The sequence below is a fragment of the Ruditapes philippinarum genome, unplaced genomic scaffold (assembly GCF_026571515.1).
Source record: "Ruditapes philippinarum isolate M1 unplaced genomic scaffold, ASM2657151v2 ctg1881_1_1_1_1, whole genome shotgun sequence".
Classification (NCBI taxonomy): Eukaryota; Metazoa; Mollusca; class Bivalvia; order Venerida; family Veneridae; genus Ruditapes; species Ruditapes philippinarum.
This window is the reverse complement of record NW_026865939.1, coordinates 182,303-206,972: the sequence shown is the minus strand read 5'-3', so window position 1 is coordinate 206,972 and position 24,670 is coordinate 182,303. Positions and strand designations below refer to the sequence as shown.

The 24,670-nt window shown below is 32.0% G+C and overlaps 1 protein-coding gene across 1 annotated transcript in view; it reads left to right on the top strand.

Annotated features, from left to right (window-relative positions):
• The first annotated feature begins 1,112 nt into the window (after positions 1-1,112).
• The window catches only part of LOC132730803 (uncharacterized), a 45,232-nt gene continuing 21,674 nt past the window's right edge, over positions 1,113-24,670 (top strand). Inside the window, exons 1-2 of the mRNA XM_060716822.1 lie at positions 1,113-1,657; positions 14,575-14,760. Of these exons, the coding sequence (XP_060572805.1) occupies positions 1,582-1,657; positions 14,575-14,760 (262 nt within the window). The 5' untranslated portion in view covers positions 1,113-1,581. The remainder of the gene's footprint in view (positions 1,658-14,574; positions 14,761-24,670) is intronic.

Genomic DNA, 24,670 nt, shown 5'->3' with positions numbered 1-24,670 from the left:
AAATAGATTTTTATCAAGTTTTGCAAAATGCCTTTACTTTAAGACATGTATTATTACAAAATGTGTTTAATATATTAAACATTCCGACTCGGAAAGTATAGCTCGTGTATCGTGTATTCCACACAGCGTGCACGTGAACATTATATACTAGATATCTATCCTTCCAAATCGAAGTACCAGGTTTGACTTGGAAACGTCCACTGGGAGCATTCTAGATCATACATCAATAGGTTATATTCAGTTATTTTTCAGCGGGAACCACGCTGATTATATTGAGACCAAGGTCATTAATTCAGAGAGTTGAAGACGATAAATATCGGGGTCTGTGAATTGTTAAAATAAAAAGATGAATATTATGATTATCGGTGTATATATATAGTCATCATTATTTTATTTTTAGAACGATTAATTATTTTACTAGGTCTAGTTTGCAATGTTCGCTATTAACTCAGTACATATTTTCCCTAAAATGTTGTATGGTTTTTAGATATTTAACGAAGAAAGGATAAAAGATGATAATGATAAGATAATAAGATTAGTAAGAATAATGACACGTGCTTTGATAACAAGAGCTTAAGTAGAACGTGTTAATAACCTCCGATTTTAGCGGACTATACACATAGTAGATTGATGTAATAGAAACTATTATAAACCAATACAGTTTCAGTTAGTCAAAGTACATCGATTCATAACTTTTTTTTCTGGCTACAAGAGGATATTTTAAAACGAGAGTTCAGTGTACAAGTAGTTTGACATTTTGTAGTTATTCTAACTAGCGACGAGGAAAAAGTTTTTAAAAAGTTCAGTGGTTACTATATTTATTTGCCTACTTAGTCCGTTTACGGGAATTGTTCGAAATAACGTTACTTATATTTCATATAGTATTACCCTACACATTATTTTATACTTCACGAATAGCCAACATTTTTTTTCCTGGATGGGATATCTTACTTGATAAATGAGCCGCGTCACGACAAAACCAACATAGTGCGTTTGCGACCAGCATGGATCCAGACCAGCCTGCGCATCCGCGCAGGCTGATCAGGATCCATGCTGTTCGCTATTATTTTCTCTACTTGTAAAAGGGTTGGTAAGCGAACAGCATGGATTCTGATCAGACTGCGCGGGTGCGCAGGCTGGTCTGGATCCATGCTGGTCGCAAACGCACTATGTGGATTTGTCGTGACGCGGCTCAAATGTTTATTTTACTTCTGCTACAATTTTTTTCCTGCAGAGATGACTGTATAAATTTCAGGAGAAATTAAAGATCTGATTTGGTGATAATTTGAAGCAGTTTGGATTATTTTTCTTACTGTCATCGCAAGGAACCCCGGCTGGATATTTTCTCCCGGCTACGAATATTTCTGTGAGAGTGGAACTACAAGTGTGTCTGCAGGCAGATTTGTGTCTTTTACTTCATCGAGTAGCGGAGGAATATATTATAATAATTGCGTAAACTTTTTCACCGCCATATGTTTTGTTTTTAATATAAACATTAGCATGGGCGTGACAAGGAGCTAAAAGAATCTGGGAAAAATTATTTTGAAAAAAAAAATCTTCGTGCAAGTGAGATAAAAAAAGATGGAATTAAATATGCTGTTAGTGAAAGTTGGAGTTTTTCTAATTTATTTTATGAAACCAGCAATGCTGGCTAAAGGTAGGTTCTAACTTAAAAATGTTGTTTTGTTTTTTATTTATTTATCTTCTGGCGAGATTTACTTTTATATAATAATAAAGTGACTTTAACGAAACGAAAAAGTATGAAGACCATATCTTTATTTAGAATTATAGAGTTTTTATTGTTACATTTTCAAATCCCTTTTGTTTAATAATGCACGGAATAGTTTATACGTAAGAGTTCATTTTGTGGTTAATCTAATGAGCTTTCATAAATTCAAGACATATTGTTTTAATTATAGAATAAAGGAAAACAATTATGGATTATACGCTAAATAAATGGGAAATTGGGGTTTTAGGGCGGGGGAGTGAATTATAAGCGCGCGCTTTGTAAAAAATCATTTGCTCTAGACCTACTGAAAGGAGTGAATGTTGGCGTGTTGTTTGCCTCAAAATAATGCAATACCAAAAAAAGCTTGATATCTATTTGGCCAATCAAACATTGGCTTTAAGGACTTTGCCCTTCAGTTAACAGTAGGATATGTTAAGTACCCGGATATGGTCATCTTTATTTGTGTTTATTGACCTGTCACTTCATAACGATGTTTTTGACGTTTTTAATATAAACAAATATCGTTAATGATATAAGACGAACAAAAGTAGTATTTAGGTAAATAATCAATTGTTTAAATAATGCATTGTAAAAATAGTCGCGTTCTTCATGAAGGGTGCTCACATTAGTCTTGATAAATTGATGTTATAGGAAGATGACGTCATCACAAGAAGCATTTTTATTAGTACAAAACTGGATGGTCTCAATATTTATAAGTTATCTAACATTGAACTGTACAAATACGGTAATACATTTATATTTAAACGAGTACACAGCTGGAGAAACCATATTGGACGAGCAGTTGGACAAATCTTATAGGATTTCTCGCCGAAGAAACGTATAAAATGTTGCGTAATATTATAATTGTTTGACAAACAGGTTCATTTTTTGCAAGACTCGGCTATTTTTTCGTGAAGGGCTTTTACATTGGCGTTACATGGAAAAGGTCAAACGCACTCAATTGTCCAATACAGGCTAACTATATTGGATGCTACAGCGTCCAATATGGAAAAAAATATTGGATGGAAACGTGGCCAATATGAAAGCAGGGATTAAATGTTAATATTTGATATAGAATAAACATGTTTATTAAGCTGCAACATATGTAGGTATACAAAACATTAAAGATTGCTGTAAGTTAATAACTGAATATTGGACCTGTACGGGTCCCAATATATATTTTGTCCCGAACAATTTTACTGGGAGTGACTGACTGATTATTAAATATTGCTTAGCACTTTGAATTTATTATAAGCTTATAAAGTTACTGCTGAAAATTAGCATATTATTACAAACAGAAAACGCATGTATTCCCTGGCAATGAAATGTTAATATATACATGATAGCATTTACATTAACTAGTGAGTTTTTATATTACACACTGGCTTGTTTGAATGGCAATAACTATATTTGTATATTTGCAGAATTAGTTGACATTTAACAAACGTTATTTTCCCGCCCAATCAAATGATTGTATGAATACGGTTAACTAATGTATAATGTCATACAAAATGATATTGGTACTTTTGGCATAGTTTTATGTTAATTATGAATATGTATAAATGGCACAAAAAAGTCGTGTTGGACTGGTTGAGTTGTTAAAGGGAAATTTCATGCGTACTTTAGGTATGACTGTGTTGACAGACTGAATGACATTACGTTTCAGTCATGCTTGTGTAGATACAGTGCAGTGATATACATGAACGAACTTTAGGTATGATTGTGTAGGCATAGTGAAAAAATATACGTACTTTAGTTATGATTGTGTAGGTTAAGTGATATTCGCAATAGAGTTATTTGTATTGTATTGATATGACATACGTACTTACGTACTTTAGCTTTGATTGTGTGGGAAAAGTGAAATGACATACATATTTAAGGTATGCTTGAGTTGGTTAATTGAAAAGATATACATATTTTAGTAATGATTGTGTTGGTAAAGTAAAATGACACTCGTACGTTAGGTACGCTTGTGTAGGTAAAGTAAAATGGCAAACGTAACTTATGACTGTAGGTGAAGTGAAAAGCCTTAAGGAATAAGACGATTAAGTGATTTTTTCAAACGGCATTATCTGAATTAAAACGCTAATGTATCTTTATTCATTTTTTTCCAACCCACGATAGGTCATTTTTTTTCAAACATGTATATAAATTTCGATTTCTGCTGCCGATTAATTGTATACGATGAAAGGAAATCGTGCACGTCTGCATTTCGCATGAGGTCCAAACAGGAAGATAAAATTTCGTCTGCGTTGGTTTATTTATTTAAGTACTTAGATAAAAAAAAAACGACCAATAATAGCTTAGTTAATCATTATCCTAAACGGAAGTGCTATTTAAAGTACAGTTAAACGAAAGTTTAATGTCCGCCCTTTCGAGTGTCAAAAATCCATGCTTTACTACTGATCTGAATAATATACGTTAATTACAACATTCGACTGTCTCAATTTGACGGAAGTTATCGCCGAAAGATGAGTCAATTTTGCAAGTTCAAGCGGTCTTCAAATACAGGGTTGACTGTAATGTTTGCTATTGTCATGTTGAAGTACTTCTAAGTATCTGATACTGTAAATATGTTTGATGTAAGGAGGTATCACGCAAGCTACTGGAAATCTATTTATATAATAGTTTACTACATACTTATCATCTGTCTCTCGTATCAGTTTTCAAGGAACCCCACCCACTAATTTTTTCTTTGATAATTAAAAAAACAGAACCTTGAACAGAAAAGATAAGTTATCGACTAAACCAGACATGTCAAAATCGGCACACACACACATATACAAAACACACAATATGTGTTTTGTTTTAAACTTTTTTCATAGCAGAAGTTGCGTACAGTATTATCAAATTAAATTAATATTTCGATGTTGTAGGTAAGTTACAGATAATCTTTTAACAGATTTCATATAAATATAATATGTCAACATAATAGTTTTTTCCAAGAGAGTTTTTTTTATACCGAATAATTGTACCAATTCTGAGTTCCAGGTATGTATTCGCAAGTTCGATCCATGACATGGAACTTGTTTATTGCCGTTTCTCTCTCCTCGAGGCAATCGTGATCATAGTTGGCACGTGCCTGAAGAACTGGCACGGGAACTGTAATATATACACGGGTTACTCGTTTTTGGCATGACTACGGCTATTGTTAAAACAAACATTTGAACCAAACAAACAAAAAATAAAAGTTTGGCGATATATCTAAAGTTTCTCACAGACATTTTTATGCATAAAAGTAACATTTCTTTATACAAAATACATTTGTGTTTTATTTCTTGTCATATAAATATCATTGAAGGAATTCAGTTTATAAGATAATAGGAAGTAAAATACCATTTTTTTAGGTATACTTCAACAGAAGTTTTCTCTAGACAATTTACTATCTATAGAATTCTGAAAAATGAGATAAAACTAGTATCAATATCACAGGAAAGTAATGGGAGAAATTCTTGTAATAAAACTTTCTTTTCGAATTTAGATAGTTAACCATTTGTTATAGTTACACATTACAACTCCGCTTACCGTCGGCAAATTTCTTGACCCAGCTACCGTAATTTGAAGTTGTTATCTTAGAATTGACTAATTTTCTTTTATCTTTATTTCGTCAGAAATTCTGTAATTTATTGAACGACAGATCATCCCACGAGATAGCTAGCTGCATTAATTAACCATTTATCTTATTTCTTATAATTTCTAGCGTTCCTTCATGATAGTCCAGACACTTGCAGAATTTTCTTGAGATCTACCACGTGTATAAATGTCTGCATTATGCCGATATCTTACGTAATATTTATCACTTTAATATGTAATCGAGCTGAAACTGTTGGCATAAGTCTCCGACACATGTCACCAGCTAATTTGATAAATATTCAGGGAAACAGGCTTGCTTTTATTGCACGAGAACTCACTACCACGCTACCCTCGTGTAATGGAATTGTCCATACGATGACATGTTTGCTTTGGAGATGGAAAAGTTTATTCAATATCTAAAGGATTTCGATGGCAAAATACTAAAATGACCATGGCAGTTAACATAATAAAACTCTGTTGATGACTACACGGGTATGGGCGGTCCGGTTAGCTCAAGTGTTCAGGACGGTGCAGGTCAATTTCTTTGTAATTGGTCATAACACCCTTTCTACGGTCATTGTCACTGTACCCCTGCTCTGGCATGTACAGAAGTTATCAATTCCTTGCGAAAGAGTAGGCAACAAGTACTGGTAAACTGTTTGAAAGTCTGCCCAGGAACGATGCGGTGCTTGAACACTGCTCTGATAAATTCAATATTGCTTACTGCCGTGATCCTGAGGGTAAACTACCAATACCAGCACCAAGGGTACGGAAGCTTGCCTACTTCTATGCTTATGTCATTCTATACTGGTGCCATAGGCAAATCACAAAAATATGATATTGGCTCTAAATGTTTATTTATTTTGTTGAAGACCTCACTATGGTTGAAATAATGTTTATTGAAATACATTTGTTATAAATCTGTATCGGACAAAGGGGAATGGTATATGTTACATACACTGACAAGGGAAACATGTTACAATTTATGTTTCTACTATGTTTTGTTTACATTATCCCGCCTGTTTTACGTAAATTATTTCTCTTAAACTTATTATCACATCTGATTCTATAAGTGCCAGCATTGTTCTCTTACATTCAATAATATGTCAGGTACTTTGAAACATGCTGGGCTTCTTTAAACAAAACAAATTATTATGATTTAAACTACATTTTATATAATTGTAATGTAATTTATTTACCACAGACTTTTAACCCCCACCCCCAACTACCGATAGATTTGATGGAATCGTCGCCACATCGTGGTTAAAGAACTTAAGATTCAGTGATTTCTTGACGATGCTTACAATGTTAAATGTTATCATGAGATATGATTTCACGTAACTGATAAGAAACAAATAAACGAAAATCATTATACTTGTAGAATAGGGAGTGAACTGATTACGATGTATCGTTGTGGAATTCCGGTAGAAAGGCATGTTAAGTAATGTATGTTTTTATCTAGAATCACGTGGAGCGGGAGAATTTTTTTCTGGCCTATGTTATGACAACCGTGAAGAGTTATGATGGATACAACCGTGAGAATCCAATACTGATAATGACTTGAGTATAGAACTTTCAGGGTCGTTGTTAATTCATTAACACATGATACGGAAGTATCACCGTATAAAACCGTATAGTACATGTAGATGTCCCGCGTAGTGATGTAGCGTAGCAGGTCCCCACCAGTGTAGTATTTAGAAAGATAATATACGTACTTTCAGCTAACAAAGTATTGTAGAACTGTTATATTATTAGTTAATTGTTGTACTTGTACTTTAGATGATATAATAAAAGTACTTCTGGGAAGTGTTCTATTGCACACGTTAATAAATTCCGAGAACTTAATTAAGTCTGTACAGTTTTTTAACAAAAACACCAAGAAACAAACACCTTTTTCTATTATCTTTTTTTTGTTCTGGGAAATGTTACTCATGCTTTCGATTTTGTTTCTTTACCATTTTTTTTGTTACTATACTTGAATCACTAGACTCTATTCTAGCAGATATAATATCTCGAGGAAACGGTAGCATGCAGTTGTTTATCTGTGAGTGAAATCCATCACATCTGGGGTTTGAGATAATTTACAGTTTTATGTAATAAAATAGTTAATACGCTTCATTTTAGCCTCGTTTCCAAGATTTTATGATAATCACAATTTATAGAATTTCTCTTGTGGGAAACCATATGTCTGTCCCAGGTAGATGAATACAGAATGATTGATCTAAATTTTGTGATTCAATAGAAGGGGGTTTAATCCCCCATATCATTCTGGAGGATTTTGCCATGTAGCATTTAGCATTTCTGCTGAGGGTTCCTTGTCCCATACTCGTTTACAGTAATGATAGGTTGACGTTTGCAATAGATTATTGACGTCATTGTTGTCCTTATGTATTAGTGACAATAACCAAGAAAATTTTGCCCATTGCCACATATAACCAAGGGTAGAATAGAACTGGATGTGATATATTGACATTAATATAAAACCATTTACGCCGGGGAGAATGATATTGACATTAAGTGTTTTATATTAATGCTAATAATTTGGATCATACAGGTTTCTGCCTTGGCTGTGGATGCTTAATAATACACGTCCATAGGACAGATTAACTAAGCAACATAGTGACATTTTTCTAGAATGGTGTAACCAATTTTGACAGAGTGACATTTTCATAGAACGAAGTAACCAATTTGAACAGAGTGATATTTTCATAGAACGGTGAAACCAGTTTGGACAAAGTGACATTTTCATAGAACGGCATAACTAATACAGACGGAGTGACATTTTCATAGAATGTTGTGACCAATTTGGAGAGAGTGACATTTTCATAGAACGGTGTAACCAATCGGGACAGAGCGGCACGGTGTAGCCAATTGGGACAAATTGACATTTTCATAGAACGGTGTAACCAACTGGAACAGAGTGACATTTCCATAGCATGGTGAAACAAATTGCCGCATAGCGACATTTTCAAAGAACGGGGTAACCAATCGGAACAGAGAGACACGGTGTAACCAATTTGGACAAATTGACATTTTCATAGAACGCTGTAACCAATTTGGACATAGGGACATTATCATAAAACGGAGTAACCAATTTGGAAAAGTTGACCTATTCATAGAACGGTGTAACGAATTGCGACATAAAGACATTTTCATAAAACGGTGAAACGAATTGCGACATAAAGACATTTTCATAAAACGGTCTAACTAATTGCGACATAGCAACATTTTCTTATAACGGTCTAACCAATTGGACATAGCGACATTTTATAGAATGGTGTAACCAATGGGACAAAGCGTTATTTTCATAGAACGGTAGAACCAATTTGGACAGAGTAACATTTTCATAGAACGGTTTAACCAATTGGGACAGAGTAACATTTTCATAGAACGGTAGAACCAATTGGGATAGAGTTACATTTTCATAGAACGGTTTAACCAATTGGGACCGAGGGACATTTTCAAAGAACGGGGTAACCAATTAAGACATAGCGATGTTTCCATTAGACATTTTCAAAGAACGATGCTACCAATTTGGGCCGATGGACATTTTCATGGAACGGTTTTCGCCATCCATCTTTTCTAATAGGATATAGTTACCAATATGGTAGTGTTATATTTTACATGCGAAATTTGAAGTCATGACTAAAAGTTAGAGTATGCTGTTATTTAGATATTTAATAAGATTATACTTTATTATAAATTTACCTTTCATGGAATGGTTTATACCATAGCAACCAGTAGTACTTAAGTGACATTTACAAGGAACAGTTTGGTTACGAATATGGGTAGATCGGCATTTATATAGAACGGTTTTCGCCATAGTTACCAATATGGGTACTGACACTTGCAGAGAAAAATGTCACAACTTATGTAGAATATTTGTAGAGGACACTAAATATTGTAATATGAAGTTAAAACTAGCTAGTTGTAGAATGTGTCTGTGATATGTACCGATTCTATGTTTGGAAGAGGTTCACATGAAACTTACATAATATAGTTAGAAATGACGTTTTCTAGTATTACATGCAGCCTTAGTAATATTTACAAACTCTTCCTATGATATCTGAAACCTGAAATGTACGTTTGTAACCTGAAAAATTGAACATTAATCTATGCAACATGTAGCAACAAGATATTTTAATGTTTTCTTCTATTTTTAACAGCAGCAGATATCGGTAAAGTATATTTAAATCCATAAAACCCAAAGGAATCACCTCCCCCAATGTTGTTTCTGGTGCATGATATCATTTTGCTTACTATGTGAAGGTCATATTTAAATTCATTTTCTTACATCTTCCTTAGTTCAAATCTGTTTTGTTCATGCAAAATACATGTTTCTCAAATCCTTTGCTATATATGCTGTCATTATGCTTTATTTTGTAATTGGGAAACCGCGAAAATGGGTAAATCATTTATTTCTGTAAGTGCACATGTTTTCTGTAGACATATTGCATTCTCGTCTGCTTCTATGTCTTTTATCTGTGTCATTGTATCTTTGATTCTTATATTACCTTCCTTTTTGGAGCGGGCTTTTATGGCTTCTTTCAAAATCTTTCTTTCAATCTCACTGGCTTTTAAAATCATATTTTGCGTTTTATTTAGCAAAGTGAATGCGCTTTAAGTAGATTCTCAACGAAATAATAGATGGTAGTTATAATTATTTTGTATTGCTTCAATAAAACATAATTAGGAATTCCCGCGAACTTTGACTACAGGAGCGAATAGCGTATTTTCCGGCATTGCTACTATGAGAAAAGCGCGGGAAACTAAGCTCGTAACGCAGAGGGAGCGTAAATAACTATTCAGCGTCCTTTAAATGTTTTTGCAAGGTTAAATAATTATATTCACGCGCATTCAACAGCGAAGAAAAAAAGTAATCAGTGAGTAGATTAACGAGCTTCTATTTCGTAACATATGTTTGGAAGACAGCACGATGTTTTCGTGTTAACAAATATATCATGATATAAGAAAAAGTATATTAAGCCAAGAAAAGAATTACCTGTTATTATCGTATTGATGTTAATTATTTTGCCACCGGATAAAAACATTTTATTATAATGATAATTACACAGTTGTTTGTAATTATCACCGAAGCATCATTTTGTTAAGTGAATCAATTTTTTGCCATGGAGATAAAATGCTATAAAATAATAATGTGGTAAGGTGGAGCTCGTGGTAAATACGTAATTTAGGATACAGGTATATACCTGTAGCACATTTCTTTATAGAACCACCGTTAAACTAAAACTGAAATAACGACATTGAGTTAAGAGGAGATCGGAGATATAATACTAACACTTATTGCCTGATTCATTAATAAAAAGACATTATCATGATTATGTTACAGATTAAATCTTAGCTCTGTGGCTTTAGACAGGTTGGAATTTTGATCATGAAAGCACTTTTTCGAATAAGACCAAGTACGTGTCACATATAAAATAGTCAAATGTCGTTCAGAAAGAGATGAATTAGTTACGTATCGTTCAGAAAGAGGTAAAGTAATCACGTGTCGTTCAGAAAGAGATAATTTAATTACGTGTCGTTCAGAAAGAGATTACGTGGTCACGTGTCGTTCAGAAGGAGATGAAATAGTCACGTGTCGTTCAGAAAGAGATAAAATAGTCACGTGCCGTTCAGAAGGAGATAATTTAGTTACGTGTCGTTCAGAAAGAGAGAAAATAGTCACGTGCTGTTCAGAAAGAGTTAATTTAGTTACGTGTCGTTCAGAAAGAGATAAAATAGTCACATGCCGTTCAGAAGGAGATAATTTAGTTACGTGTCGTTCAGAAAGAGATTAAGTGGTCATGTGTCGTTCAGAAGGGAAAAAAAGTAGTCATATATCGTTAAGAAAAAGATATCGTTCAGAAAAAGATTAAGTAGTCACGTGTCGTTCAGAAAGAGATAAATTAGTTACGTGTCGAAATAAAATTGAGCAGTATATTTCGACACATTAAAAGTAACTTCTGTAGATAGTTCGTTCCTAAATCAGTAGTAAAATTCATTTAACAGTAAACAATATTTTGACATATTAAATACCTTATATTTTCATAAAAAATAGAATAAATCTGGAACGCGTGCTTCTCTCATACCATCATGAACTAGCTGGCATATAGATGCCACTGACTTGGCAACGAAATATTTATTATAACATAATGTCACGGTGACATTTTATACGGAAGTTTGCATATTTATGTTTATTCATTGCATATTATGCACTGTTAATTAAGAAAAAAATGACATGATTTTAGGAACTCATAATCTTTATGATAATTCTGTTATTTGGAAAGCAAAACAAATGTTTGGTTTATATGCAAAACAATTCAGCGTTTAATCCTAATGCATGCGGTAGGCCTTTCATCTAAAATAAATTCTGCCTTTGATAAGAAAAGATTGTGTAGAGCATACTGTGTCACGTTCATTATGCAAATATGTTTCATTCGTTAATGCAAAATAATGTGTTTAATCATTTTGTATACAAATTGAATGACTCATTATAACATATGAAATAAATTATATTACATATAATTCATCACACGATATATATGTAAGGACTGTATGGCGTCCATAGGACGTTCTAGTTCATGGCGCACTGAGAAAAGCGATCCTTGGCGTTTGTTTCGTGCATTTAGAACGCAAGTCTGATGTGTCGTGGCTATTTATCCATCTTTACTATTCATGTTCAATAGTTTTAAAAGAAATTATAAACGGGCTGATTTATTATATCTTTTCAAATATCTTTTTTCGTTCCTGCATATCAATGGCATATACAAATGAAATGATATTCATCTACAATAATTGAAGAACATAGCATAACATACAATATAAACACTACCTTCCTTTCTTCTCCAAGAATATCTGCAAGTTTGCACTTTTAAAGACATTCTTGATCTACTAAAATATATACGCATATTTTATCAACACACGATATACATTACATATCAATACAACAGACGACACATGGGATATATCGCATATAAATAAATACACGAGACAACACGTGCTGTACATTACATATAATTTACTTCAGATGTAATGTTGCGTAAAAAACGGTCATAATGGTTTCAAAAAATGAAATATCACAGAGAGCTGCTACAGATAAAGTATGGATTAAGATTCAAAATATTCCATGAACACACATATAATATGTTTGAAACTTTTCGGAACAAGATTTTACGACTTCAGCTGAGCAACATACCAGTTTCTTTATTTTCGCTAAAATCAAAACTTCAAAAGTTTTAACAAATATCAGATTGCCTGAAACATTTTAATGAAGAGTACATATGGCAGTGAAATTAGCAAAACAGGTTTAACATTGGAATTCTAGAGCAGTATAAAGCTTGAGGGTACTAATATTGACGTATTAATTGAAGATTAAAAATACGGCAGTGAGATGATGGCGCTTTTATTACACCGTAGTGTCTAAATTTATAGCTTATCAAGATAGTTGTCGCGTAAGCAATAAATGAAGTACAGATTTTAAAATGTTCTTAATGCAGATTTAGATTTAGATAATTTCGCTGGAAAAGAGAGCAGGACCTAAATCATTGGATCGTTGTCATTTTTATTTCAAAATTAAAAGAAACGATGAAGTTAAGTTTATAATTATGATAAGATAATGTCTGTTAAAATTATAAATAATAGCGAAGACTTGCGTTCTTACTCTGTTATATCTAGAATTTATTTCTCTACATGGACTGCCCATCAAATATCGTTCAGAATTATCACTGATCTAATTTTCTATAGATCTATATAAAATATGCGAGTATTTACCTCAACAAACAAAAAATCATATATGTTTCTTAGTGAAACGTACCATTTGTTTAAGACATCAGATTTTCTCTTGTTCCCACGCTTACATTAATGTTACAGATCATTCCTGCTAGGAAGTTGTGTATTTTTGCATAGATACCAGAAAAAAAATCATCTTCATGAATATCAACAGACAAAACCTCCACTTTACTTACATCTTTGCTGAAACGTGTTTAACTTTTTTGAATAGAATAAAACTTTCTTGAATAGACTAAAACTTTCTTGAATAGAATAAAACTTTCATGAATAATAAAACTTTCATGAATATTTAAACTTTCTTGAATTTAATAAAATTTTCTTGCATTTAATAAATCTTCATAACTCTCTTCAGATAATAATGCAATAATTCATAAATAATAGATGTAATTATACTCGTTGAATAAAATTATATTATGCGAGACTTTAGCGCGCATAGCATTTTTTTGTAACCAGTTCAATTAATTTTGTAATGAAGCTATACTATTCTTTCTATCACGTATCACATAAAAAGAAAGAAAAAAATACTTAAGTCATTTTTAAGTCATTTTTTTCATTGACGCGCTTATACTGTAATGCATTTAGCGAGACTTTACGTTGTTCGAGTGACGCGTATGACGTCACGTCCAAAATACGAGTGCTCATCCGTGCGATATTGTTATATTACGGAGACGTAAAAAGTGCAAAGGTTTGTGATAAATGTATGTAAAACACCGGAATAAAACGGCTTTAATCGTACGGAAGATGATTAAAGACCTCTTTCATTAAATATTTTTTACGACATATGACGTTCGTCATCAGTTCGTTTTACGACACCTGCAAGTGTCTGTATTTCGTTATAGTTTGCAGTAGATATACGTTCTTAGAAAGTAACTTTGAGTCACAGTCTATGACTGTGCCGTCTGTTTCCGATAGTTTCCGGTGCCATTATCTACCCAGGATCTCCGATTTGAAAGGCAGACGATCTAAGCTCGATGCCGCCAAAAATGAATTTATATCCAGAGGACCAACAGTACTAATCAATCTTTGACTATATTTCCTGAACCTTTCTCAGTTTTCTTTTAACTTTACAAAGATAATTGAAATATTGGCAAATTACCAATCTGCTCTGATTGAAATATCTCGAAAATTAATCTTAAATATCATAAAATCAGTGTTCTCATTTTTTTTTTATACATATTTCGAAAATCTTGTTATTTTGTTTCCATCAACATATAAACGATATAAATTTTAACCCTTAGTTTATTATTTAGAACGCATGAAGTTTGCATTAAGGAAGTCATTTTATAAACGAAAGTCCATATTTTCATGTTCATATTTCATGATTACATATAGCCGCAATTATTTTCATTACAACATTTCATTTCATAACTTAAATCATTAAATTAAACCACAATCTTCATTATTCATTTTTTATAATTTAAGTAGCCTAGATTAAAGACACCAAGTAGTACTTGTGTTTCAAGTTTTTGTTTTTATTTCAGATTCTATGGAACTTTCCAAGTTTACGTTTTTATGGGAGGACGCGGAGGCAAGATGTTCGAGACAGGGTCAGCTTCTAGCACCTGGTCGTAGATACAGGGCTAAGATGATCAAAAACATGATGGTGAAAGAAAATGTAGATGCAGTTTGGTTGAATGGATGGAGAGCAGTTTCTGACATCGTACCTGGTAAGTTCCTTGGTATAGATAATATACATGCACATGTAAGTTGATGTACATGTATTAATCTTTATATCTTAGATATCTCATATATTGATACACAGCTATCTTATCCCGACCCCCACCCCAAAGTTGATATGTATTCCTTTATGAAATGTTTAAACGCTTATAGACTCCTTTCTGAGAAGGTTAAGAAATTTCAATTTAATTTAACGTTTTTTTAACGTTTAGATACAAATGACTTATGTACCAGATTACGAATTACGGAATTATTGATTATGTTAAATACTGTTGATTTTTATTATGAAAATTAACATGTAGTTTAGGTGGTTAGAAACAGTTTCATGTAATAGGAAAGGGACATGTAAAATGGCAAACCATGTGTACACTGTATATGTAGTTTATCAGCAAAATGCACCATATTGACACCAGAAGGCATATTCTTTGAGGGAGATAATTAGAAATACATAACAATCCGTTACACCGGTTTCCGTCAGGCAGGAACGCTACATTTATTTAATAAGTTATGACTAAACCCCGTCACTGCATCGTTTAAACTCTAAGAGAATTCAGATGTTCGAAATTGCAACGCGCAAGTTTACAAGGATTTAATAGCTTTTCTGTCTCTAACATGTTCTTTATAATTATGTCTCATATACATGTCAGCAGCAGACGACAAGCACTATACTCGTATGTTGTGACGTCATGTGTCATTTTGGAAGTATTAACAGATGAAAAAAGGAGCTTGCCATTTTTTTTTTTGACAAAAATAAGTTTCTTCATTTCATTAAGGCGTTAACTTTTTTGTTCTAGAAGACTTTCATAAGATCCATAAGGAATCTGTGTGTTTAGCATGAAACAAAGTTGTATGTAGAAAACAGAAATAAAAAAATCCCTGTTCCAAAACACTCCAAAAAACACGGAGCAACTCGATATGTGTTGGTATGTGGATAAGGTGAATGCCTTCCCCTTGTAAATCTATTATCAAAATGTGCTTAAATAATTTAACTGTTGTAATGTTTCACCTGACTAATGTTGTGCAATATTCTTTGTAATGTTAAAAAACTTCTCCCATAATGCAGTGCAAGTATAAAGGTATGTTTAGAGCTGATATACCTTGATATTCATTCGTATCAGAATTTATAATCAATCTCCGCTTCAGGAATAAGACTTGTTATATACATGTATATCTTTGCAACATAATGCTTTACAAAAATGAAACTTGAATTTATATTTTAGTCTACAAAAAAGAAACTTTGATTTAAGAATAAGTCATTCCAAGATACAGAAACTCGATTTTTTTTGTATAACTATATATAATTATAAATCTTTTTGGATAATGGCAAGGTTAAAAGTCTAAAGAGAAAACTAAAAATCATCGAAATAGCTTCTTATATAGACTGCTTAGTGCTTACTTATCGGTAATTGTTTAAAGGTTAATTCAAAAGTAAAGACAGACATTGGGGGTAAACATATAAATACATATTTAAGTCTTCCATCGACTTTTATTGCGTACATTTACCCATGACTTGCTGAGACCTGAAGTGATTGCCACCAGTACAGAGCCAAGTCAGTCCGCACATCAGTACAGTATGACCAGGCTTTATACTGTGGTATTTTAATTTTTTGTATTTTGATATTAAAATCCCTAAAACTTTGCAAGGACTGTTCCAAATTCAAAGCAGGGCAATATTATTACACAAAATCGGCAAAACGGAAAATCATTGATACTCAATGAAAGCCTGACTACCATATATTTTAACGCTTAATTAAACGCAAACCAGTGATACTCATTGAAAGCCTGACTACCAGATGTTTGTTCTCTTCTTTATTGATATCTTTGTGACGGTAACTTAGTATATTATTGACTGCACACAGATATTAACGAGGTACTTTGTCATATTAGTGATATGAACTCGAAGTGTGACGAAATAAATTATTATAATAGCTGTAGTATTAATGGCCGACTTGACATTGGAATTCTGAATATCGTGCCATGTTCATGGTTGATTCTAGGAAGAGAATATATTGCCTTCTAACAAAACAAACGGATTTCTTCCACAAACTTTTCAAACTGTAATCAAGTTTGATTGATTATCTACCAACTGGTGTCTTTCAAACCGTAAATATAGGCAAAAGTAAAGTGAGCATTTATTATATTGTATTTTCGTTTACCTTTTCTTGCGTAACATGCCGAAATATGTAAGAGATCCAAAAATACTTTTGCCTCGCTATCTTAAAAGAGATGCCCAACAACTTAAGTATAAAACATCTGGTAAGATATAAGATAACTTTTGAAATGCACCACACATCTTTGATTTCTATGATTTAAAGTTATTTAGAATTATTACAAAAATGCATGGTTTTCAACAAAAATGTTAAAATTTACATTCATATTGTAACAAACCGCATTTGAGCTTCGCCATGACAAAACCAACGTAATGCGTTTGCGACCAGCATGGATCCAGACCAGCCTGCGCAGTCTGATCAGGATCCATGCTGTTCGCTATGAGTTTCTCTACTTGTTATAGGGTTTGTAAGGTAACAACATACATGGAACCTGATCAGACTGCGCGAATGCGCAGGCTGGTCTGGATCCATGCTGGTCGCAAACGCATTATGTTGGTTTTGTCATGGCACGGCTACTTTGTCTTTAACATATTCTGATACCGCCCATCTTGCTTTGGATGTTGCCAATGTAATTATTAACTATATTGTTTTATGTTTTCTTTTAATTGGTATTCCTTGTTCAGATTTAATGGATTTCACTTACATAATAAATAAACCATAGTATTTAATTGTTTAATGAAGAAACATTCAATAGGGTGGTTTGCTATTATTGACAAAAACTTATCATTTAATCTAAACACCAACAATGGATCATTTGCGTGCCACTCATCTTTAAGCTAGTGGGTTGGAGAAAAACAAAGGTCAAGACTTTATTTCCTTGCCTGACACCAACTCTGATTAGTACAAGAAAAGGACCAAAGACTTTTGTCAAAAAAGGGTAATTTTTACCATCTGCATCATTTCCCATTTTTAGACAATGTTTATTTACGTTAATCATGTTGATGTTATTCAACACGCTGACGATACCATCGGAAGTCAACGTAAAATAATTTTGGCTTTCTTTTAGGAGGTTGAATACACATGTTTAGCAAACGTCTACAAAACTATGTATTTATACATACAAACAACACATTTATTGTTAAGATCATCAACGCAAATGAGACAAGGTGCGTCACTTTAGCAGCTGAAGACATAATGCCTCAAGTTCGGATCCCAAAATCTCTACTGCTGATATCTCAGTTTATATATTAATGAAGAAATATCAATAGCAATTAACAACCAAACATTTTTAACCAAAAAATTTTGTTTTTACACAAATTTAAGTTGGTACTGGTAAAATGTGTATTCGTAAAACACAGAGATGAATTATAAGAATCAAATACATTTTAAAGGAAATCATAAACATTGTCTTCAAGATAAATATGTCGAAATGTTATATCTAAAAGGTCAACAATGTGTTAGCAACGCACTAATTCAACTACTTTATACTAAGAATATGTGTGGTTTTAGCTAGTGTGTTTTGTTAACTCCAGGTGTTCAATAACATAAGTTCATAGTAAACACACTGATTATCTATGACGTAATGAAACATCCATTGTTCCAGAAGCAAGTAATAAAAAAAAGTAATATGAACTCCTAAATGTTCGAATAAACCTATTTAGCCTGCCTGAAAAATAATCATTCACGGGTAGCGCCTAGAAATATGTGATGGAATGTGCCAACACTGTTTCAGCATATCAGGTTAACAAGAAAGCATTCTATAATGGATGTTTTAGCGCCTAGTGATTGCGCAAGATTGATTTTAAGTATGACAATCTATACAACAAGAAATAAGTACGAAAAAAGTTAAACGAATGCTTATTTTACAATTTTATCTTAGATATATAGTTTAAGGTTGCTTTCTTTTCTTTATTTACTGGTGTCCAATTTGCCAAATTGACTTTTGTAAAACAAAATACACAAATAAAGCAAAGTCAAATGATAACCCCTCCTATAGTACCTTCACGATTATACCATTGCATCAATAATATCATGTTGACATTTGCCCTGATTAATTCCTCACTTTACAAATAATCTACCCTTGAAACAATATGTTGTTTGTTTTATTATTTCACACAAAGGGTTAACGTTCTTGTATTAGTCAATTTGTCCGGTGTAAAGTTACTTATACGCCCATGTCACATCGGGAATAACATTGCTTTCATTGAAATTCATGACAAGCGAGATTTTAGATTTTTTTCAACAAATTTCACGGCTAAGATAAGAGAACATTCTGCAAATATAACTTAAGCAATAAGCTGTTTAAACATAAGCTGCAGTCTTTTTACATGAAAGATTAACCATTAAATCTTTAAACGTCTGCTCAAGACAAGATTTTCCTCATGTTGATAAGAGTTTTACCCGAATTTAATAGCGTTTTAGCATTTCTTTCTACACAGTATGTACTATATGCGTCTGGTTACTCGTATACTACTTAGTGAAATATGACAGGAAACTATAGATATATGTCTCCGAAAAATACAACAAAAATTATATCATTGACAAATAGGCGCTGGTTATTTAGAAATTTGTCATTTTTCCTCATGTTTTTCACGTATGTATTGCAACAATAATATACTTCTTGGTTTACTTAAATGAAAACAAAAGAGTGTCGTAAATTACTTCTGCTACGTTCCTTGACGTTCAACTTTTAAAAAGTCATTTTAATCAATTATGCAGACAAAAAATATAAACATGTAGAACAGCGCATAATGTGACTTTAGTGTGAAACTTGAATAATAACTTTCTAACATATCTGAAATATATTTTTAACTGAAATTAGAGATTTTTTAACAATTTTGGAATCTCTTGCATTTTGCCTTTTTCACGATCTTGTCTATATTTAAAGTCGTGACTTGAACCAATAAATTGTTAACCGTTCATTCTCAAAAACAAAGAGATAATTTGTCTGTGTCTTAACAATTGATAACATCAACAAGGTTTCGTGCCTATTAGCTACATTCAATATTATAATCTACTTAACTTTTTTATCCATGCACTTTGTTATGAAAGGTGCAATTGACTTTTGATTCGAGTAAAGTGAAAACAACAGCAAACATATCTGATTTGTTTGCAACCCGTAACTTCTAATTATGTTATAATATTTGTCAAATACAAAACAAGGTATGTTTAATTATAATTGGACTAAACTTCATTCCAGAATTAAAAAACGTGCCTCGAAAATATGCCAACAAATTGAAAATAGTGCGTTTGGGATTTGACTTGATTTGTCTGCATAATTTGTTGTATGATGTGCAAAATGCACCTGCAGTTGTCTAGTTTTCTCTATGAAATATTTATTGCTTTGTTGCATTGCGCTGATAACTGACAACAAATTCATTCTCGATGTGTTAAAGTATAACATTATGCTTCCAATCAAAATTTTTCTTGGAGAAACTACGAGCAGATTTATATTATTATGTTGACGCAATGGAATTACTTACCTTTAATACTCTAGCCAATTTGATTTAACTATTGGCTCTGAATTTACTTGAATGAAAGATTTATATAAAGTCATACGTATTAGGTTGCAGATTTAAATTAATTCTTATTTATGATTTGCATCTCACGCAATAAAGATTGATTGTCAAAAAAGATATGCATTAAATGCTTATGAAAACAATTGCCAATTCGATAACGAACTTCTTAGATTAATGATTCTTTGTAACAAAGGTAAATGATAAACACATGGGGCAAGTTGTAATATTTTCACAAGATATACACACTTTTTTACTTTATGTATTTATTACTATGAATTGCGATGACTTTAGTTTAGTAAATACAGTTTTCTATTATAGAACATGGTATATGTATATTTTGTTCTTTTCATCTGTTTTTTTTTTCTTTCACTACAGCACTTGACAGGATTGACAAAATTGTTCATCTTTCAATTGTTTATGACATTGTTACAGACTTAACTAAATATTAAGCTTTAATTTAATAGATTCATTATTTATCACTTTTAACATGATAAGAAACTGCTTTTCACTATTTCTCATCACTAAATTATCTGATGAGAACAGAATTTATTTGTTTAACAGACATAATGCACGTGTAATTTCGCTTTTAAAATTCTTCATTATTATTGTTATTATTATTAATAGTTGAACTACCATTTTCTTAATGAGCTATGACATCGGCTGAAGGGAATTGATGTGAAATAATATCAAGGTATTATTAGGAAATCCCAACGTTTGTTTTTACTTCTATAACATGTGTAACAATACGAGGAATGTTGCTTTCAGGGACATTTGTACTATTACGTTTTTTTCAATATCTGCAATCAGGGTGCATAGCAGAAACAGTTGCGTAGAAAATTACATCTAATGTGTTAGTATAGGTAAGCTATAAAACATAGGTTGGGGGATGGAGAAATGAAGTTCCCGAGATACTTGATGATCATGCACGAGCATCTGGAGTATTTTACACGTTACAAATACTGACATGGGACATATTGTATGAAATCTTTTGTGCGTTTTTTTGTTGTAACCCTGCCGCGTCACTTTTTCTAGTTATTCATACATGTTTTAAATGCACTTACATGATAAATGGTAAATCGTTTAAGAATCAATGATAAGTTTGTTAGCACGATGTTCTCTCGATAGTTTGAATGCTTTCATATTCAAATTTATTGTAAGATACACTATGCCCAAAGTGATATTAAGCAAAGCTACATTCGATAAATTTAACACAATGCGGCAATGTACATTAGTTTGAAACAATTTTAAATGCAAAACTATCTTGAAAACGTTTCAGCAATACATAGATGTCTTCATGTTATTTCACGGCGCATCAAGAAAATATTGTGTATTTTTCCAAAATAATTTTTTTTCTAGAGTATAAACTAAAATTTAAATTCCACCATATCAGGGATATACAATGTAAATAACACAACATATTTTATTAATTTCCTGATCGTTTCTGATCGTATATGTTTATTAAACTTCTATTGGTCTGGACAAACAAGTCATTTTTTAGAGATCATTAGAACCTTGTCGTTATAAAAGTTGTAATCATTCTGAAATTACAATATTAAGAGATATAAATAGGTCTGGTTTATTTAATCAGTTTTTCATTTACAATGTGTCATTTATTTCAAGAATGCAAACAAAAAGATATGAAATAATTTTCGAAATGCACCATGCATTATTGATATATATAATTTTAAGGAATTGTAAATGGCATAAATAAAAATCCATGACTTTTATAAGAAATGTTAAAATAAAACTTCATATTGTACAATGTATAATTGTATGTACATGTATTGTATATGATTTGTCTTTAACTTATACAGATACCCATCATGCTTTGGATGTTTCCAATCAAAACATTCCATTGTTTATATTGTCTGTTTTATTGAAATTCTTTGTTAAGATTTAATGAATTACCCTTACATAATAAACAAACAATAGTAAAATAAAATACACGACGAAACAATCAATGAGGTGTCTTCCCGTTATTGACAAAAACATATTTCAAACTGAACAAACACTAATTGGATCAAGTACTTTCCACTCATCTTTAAGATGGTGAGTAAGAGCCAAACAAAGGTCAATGCTCCATTTTCTTGCCTGAAATAAATCCTGATTGGTACAAAAATGACTGAAGACTTCTTTCAAAGGAAAGTAATTTATTCTTCCTCATCCTATCCTTCAACAATGTTTATTTATGTCTAATTTTGTGTTTGATACACAATTGACGATATCATCGGACATTTTATGTTTGAGACGTTCTTTTTGTCTAGCTTGTAGGCAGCTTAAATATTTCAACAGCTCATGATGTTCAAAAAGGTGCATATTAATTCATAAAATGTAATTGTTAAAGAGACCGAGGTTTTTGACATGACGGAACGAATGTTTGTGTTTTTCGAAATTTCTGTACCATTGATGTTGGTCTGGACCAATGACGTTTTTTGGAACGTTTTTCCACATACTGAGCTAAGAATCGTATAAAGAAAATCTAAACTCAATTTAATTATGAGCACAAAATGTTTATCTTTTATTATTCTTTGCAGATTTATCCATTCTAAGAGCTTCACTTGATCGAAGTAAGAATGTATGTTTGTAGTTTTTTGAACTTGGAGGGATTTCTTTAAATTAGACATTATAGTTAAGATCATAAACTTTAATCTAGTTATAATCAAACACACCATGTTTAGTATTTGAATAATATTATACCTTCATTAGAAATATTTTACATAGAAGTTATTGGTCGTCTCAACAAATCAGATATATTTTGCTGTTTTCACTTGATCCGAATCAAAAGACAAATATAACTTTCATAACAACGTGCATGCATAAAAAAGTTCCACCTGTTAAATTGATTGTAACAATAAATGTAGCAAATAGGTACGAAACCTCTTTGATGTTATCAATTGTTACAGACACGGACAAATTATCTCTTTGTTGCAGAGAATATTATCAGAAATTAACACTTTCAAGTCACGATTTTAAATATATACAACTTCGTAGAGAAAGGAAAAGTGCAAGGGATTCCAAGATTGATAAAAACAAATCTCTACTTTCAATGGGGGAAAATATTAATCAAGTATGTCAGAGAGATACTTATCAAGTTTCATACAAAAGCAAAAAAAGTCAATCCATGCGATGTCCTACATGTATTTATTTTATCCATCTGGATATTTGATTCAAATGACATTTTTAAGAGTTGAACACTTAACACTGTTAACACTGCTTAATACGATGTTTGGAAGGGTTTGAGAGTTGTTGCATCACGAGTAGAGTCAATGGTTTTGTTTTCATTAAGTTGTTACATTTACATTGTCTGTCATTAGCAGAGTAATTTACGTACAATGGTTTTGTTTCCATTTGGGCATACCGCGAAGTATATTTCTTCTCATGCACACATGCAAAACAAGAGGCAATATAACAAATTCAACCAGCGTCTATTTGTCAATGATATTAATGTTTTATTTTTCGGAGATCTTTCCTGTTATTATAAAACAAGACGCATATAGTACAGACTGTGTAGAAAGTAATGTTAAAAACGCTATTAAAATAGGGCAAAACTCTTACAATCTGTCCTGAGCAGGTCTTAAGCAGACATTGAAAGATGAAATGACAAATCTCTCATTTAAGAAGACTGTTGCTTATGTTTGAAAAGCTTTATAGCATTGCTGAAGTTACATTTGCAGAATTTTCGCTTATCTTATCAGTGAAGTTTGTTGAAAAAATATAAATGCATTTCAATGACATCACTATTATTTCCGATGTGACATGGGCGTATCAGTCACTTTATACCAGAAAAAAATGAGTAATACGAGAAGGTTAAACCTTTGTTTTTCATATGAATAAGATAAACAACATATTGTTTCAACTGTAGATTGACGGTAAAGCTAGGAATTATATATTCTAAACAAGATCCTTAGTCGTGATAATGTCTATAGAATATAGAAAAGCTAGTCATACTTATAGTACAATTGCTTATTTTTTCACTCTGGTAAAATTTACATGCAAATGAAATACTTAACAGCAAATGTGCCTACTGAAGGCCAATCCACTTTAAGATTAAACCTAAAGGAATCAATGATGGCTCACTTTTAACATGATAAGAAACAGCTTTTCACTATTTCTCATCATAAAATTATCTAATGAGAACAGTATTTATTTGTTTAACAGACATAATGCACATGTAATTTCGCTTTTAAAATTCTTTATTATTGTTGTTATTATCATAAATGGTTGAACTACCATTTTCTTAATGAGCTCTGACATCGTCTGAAATGAATTGATCTGAAATAATCATTCCAAGGTTATTCTTATATGTTTACTTCTACATCATGTTGAACAAT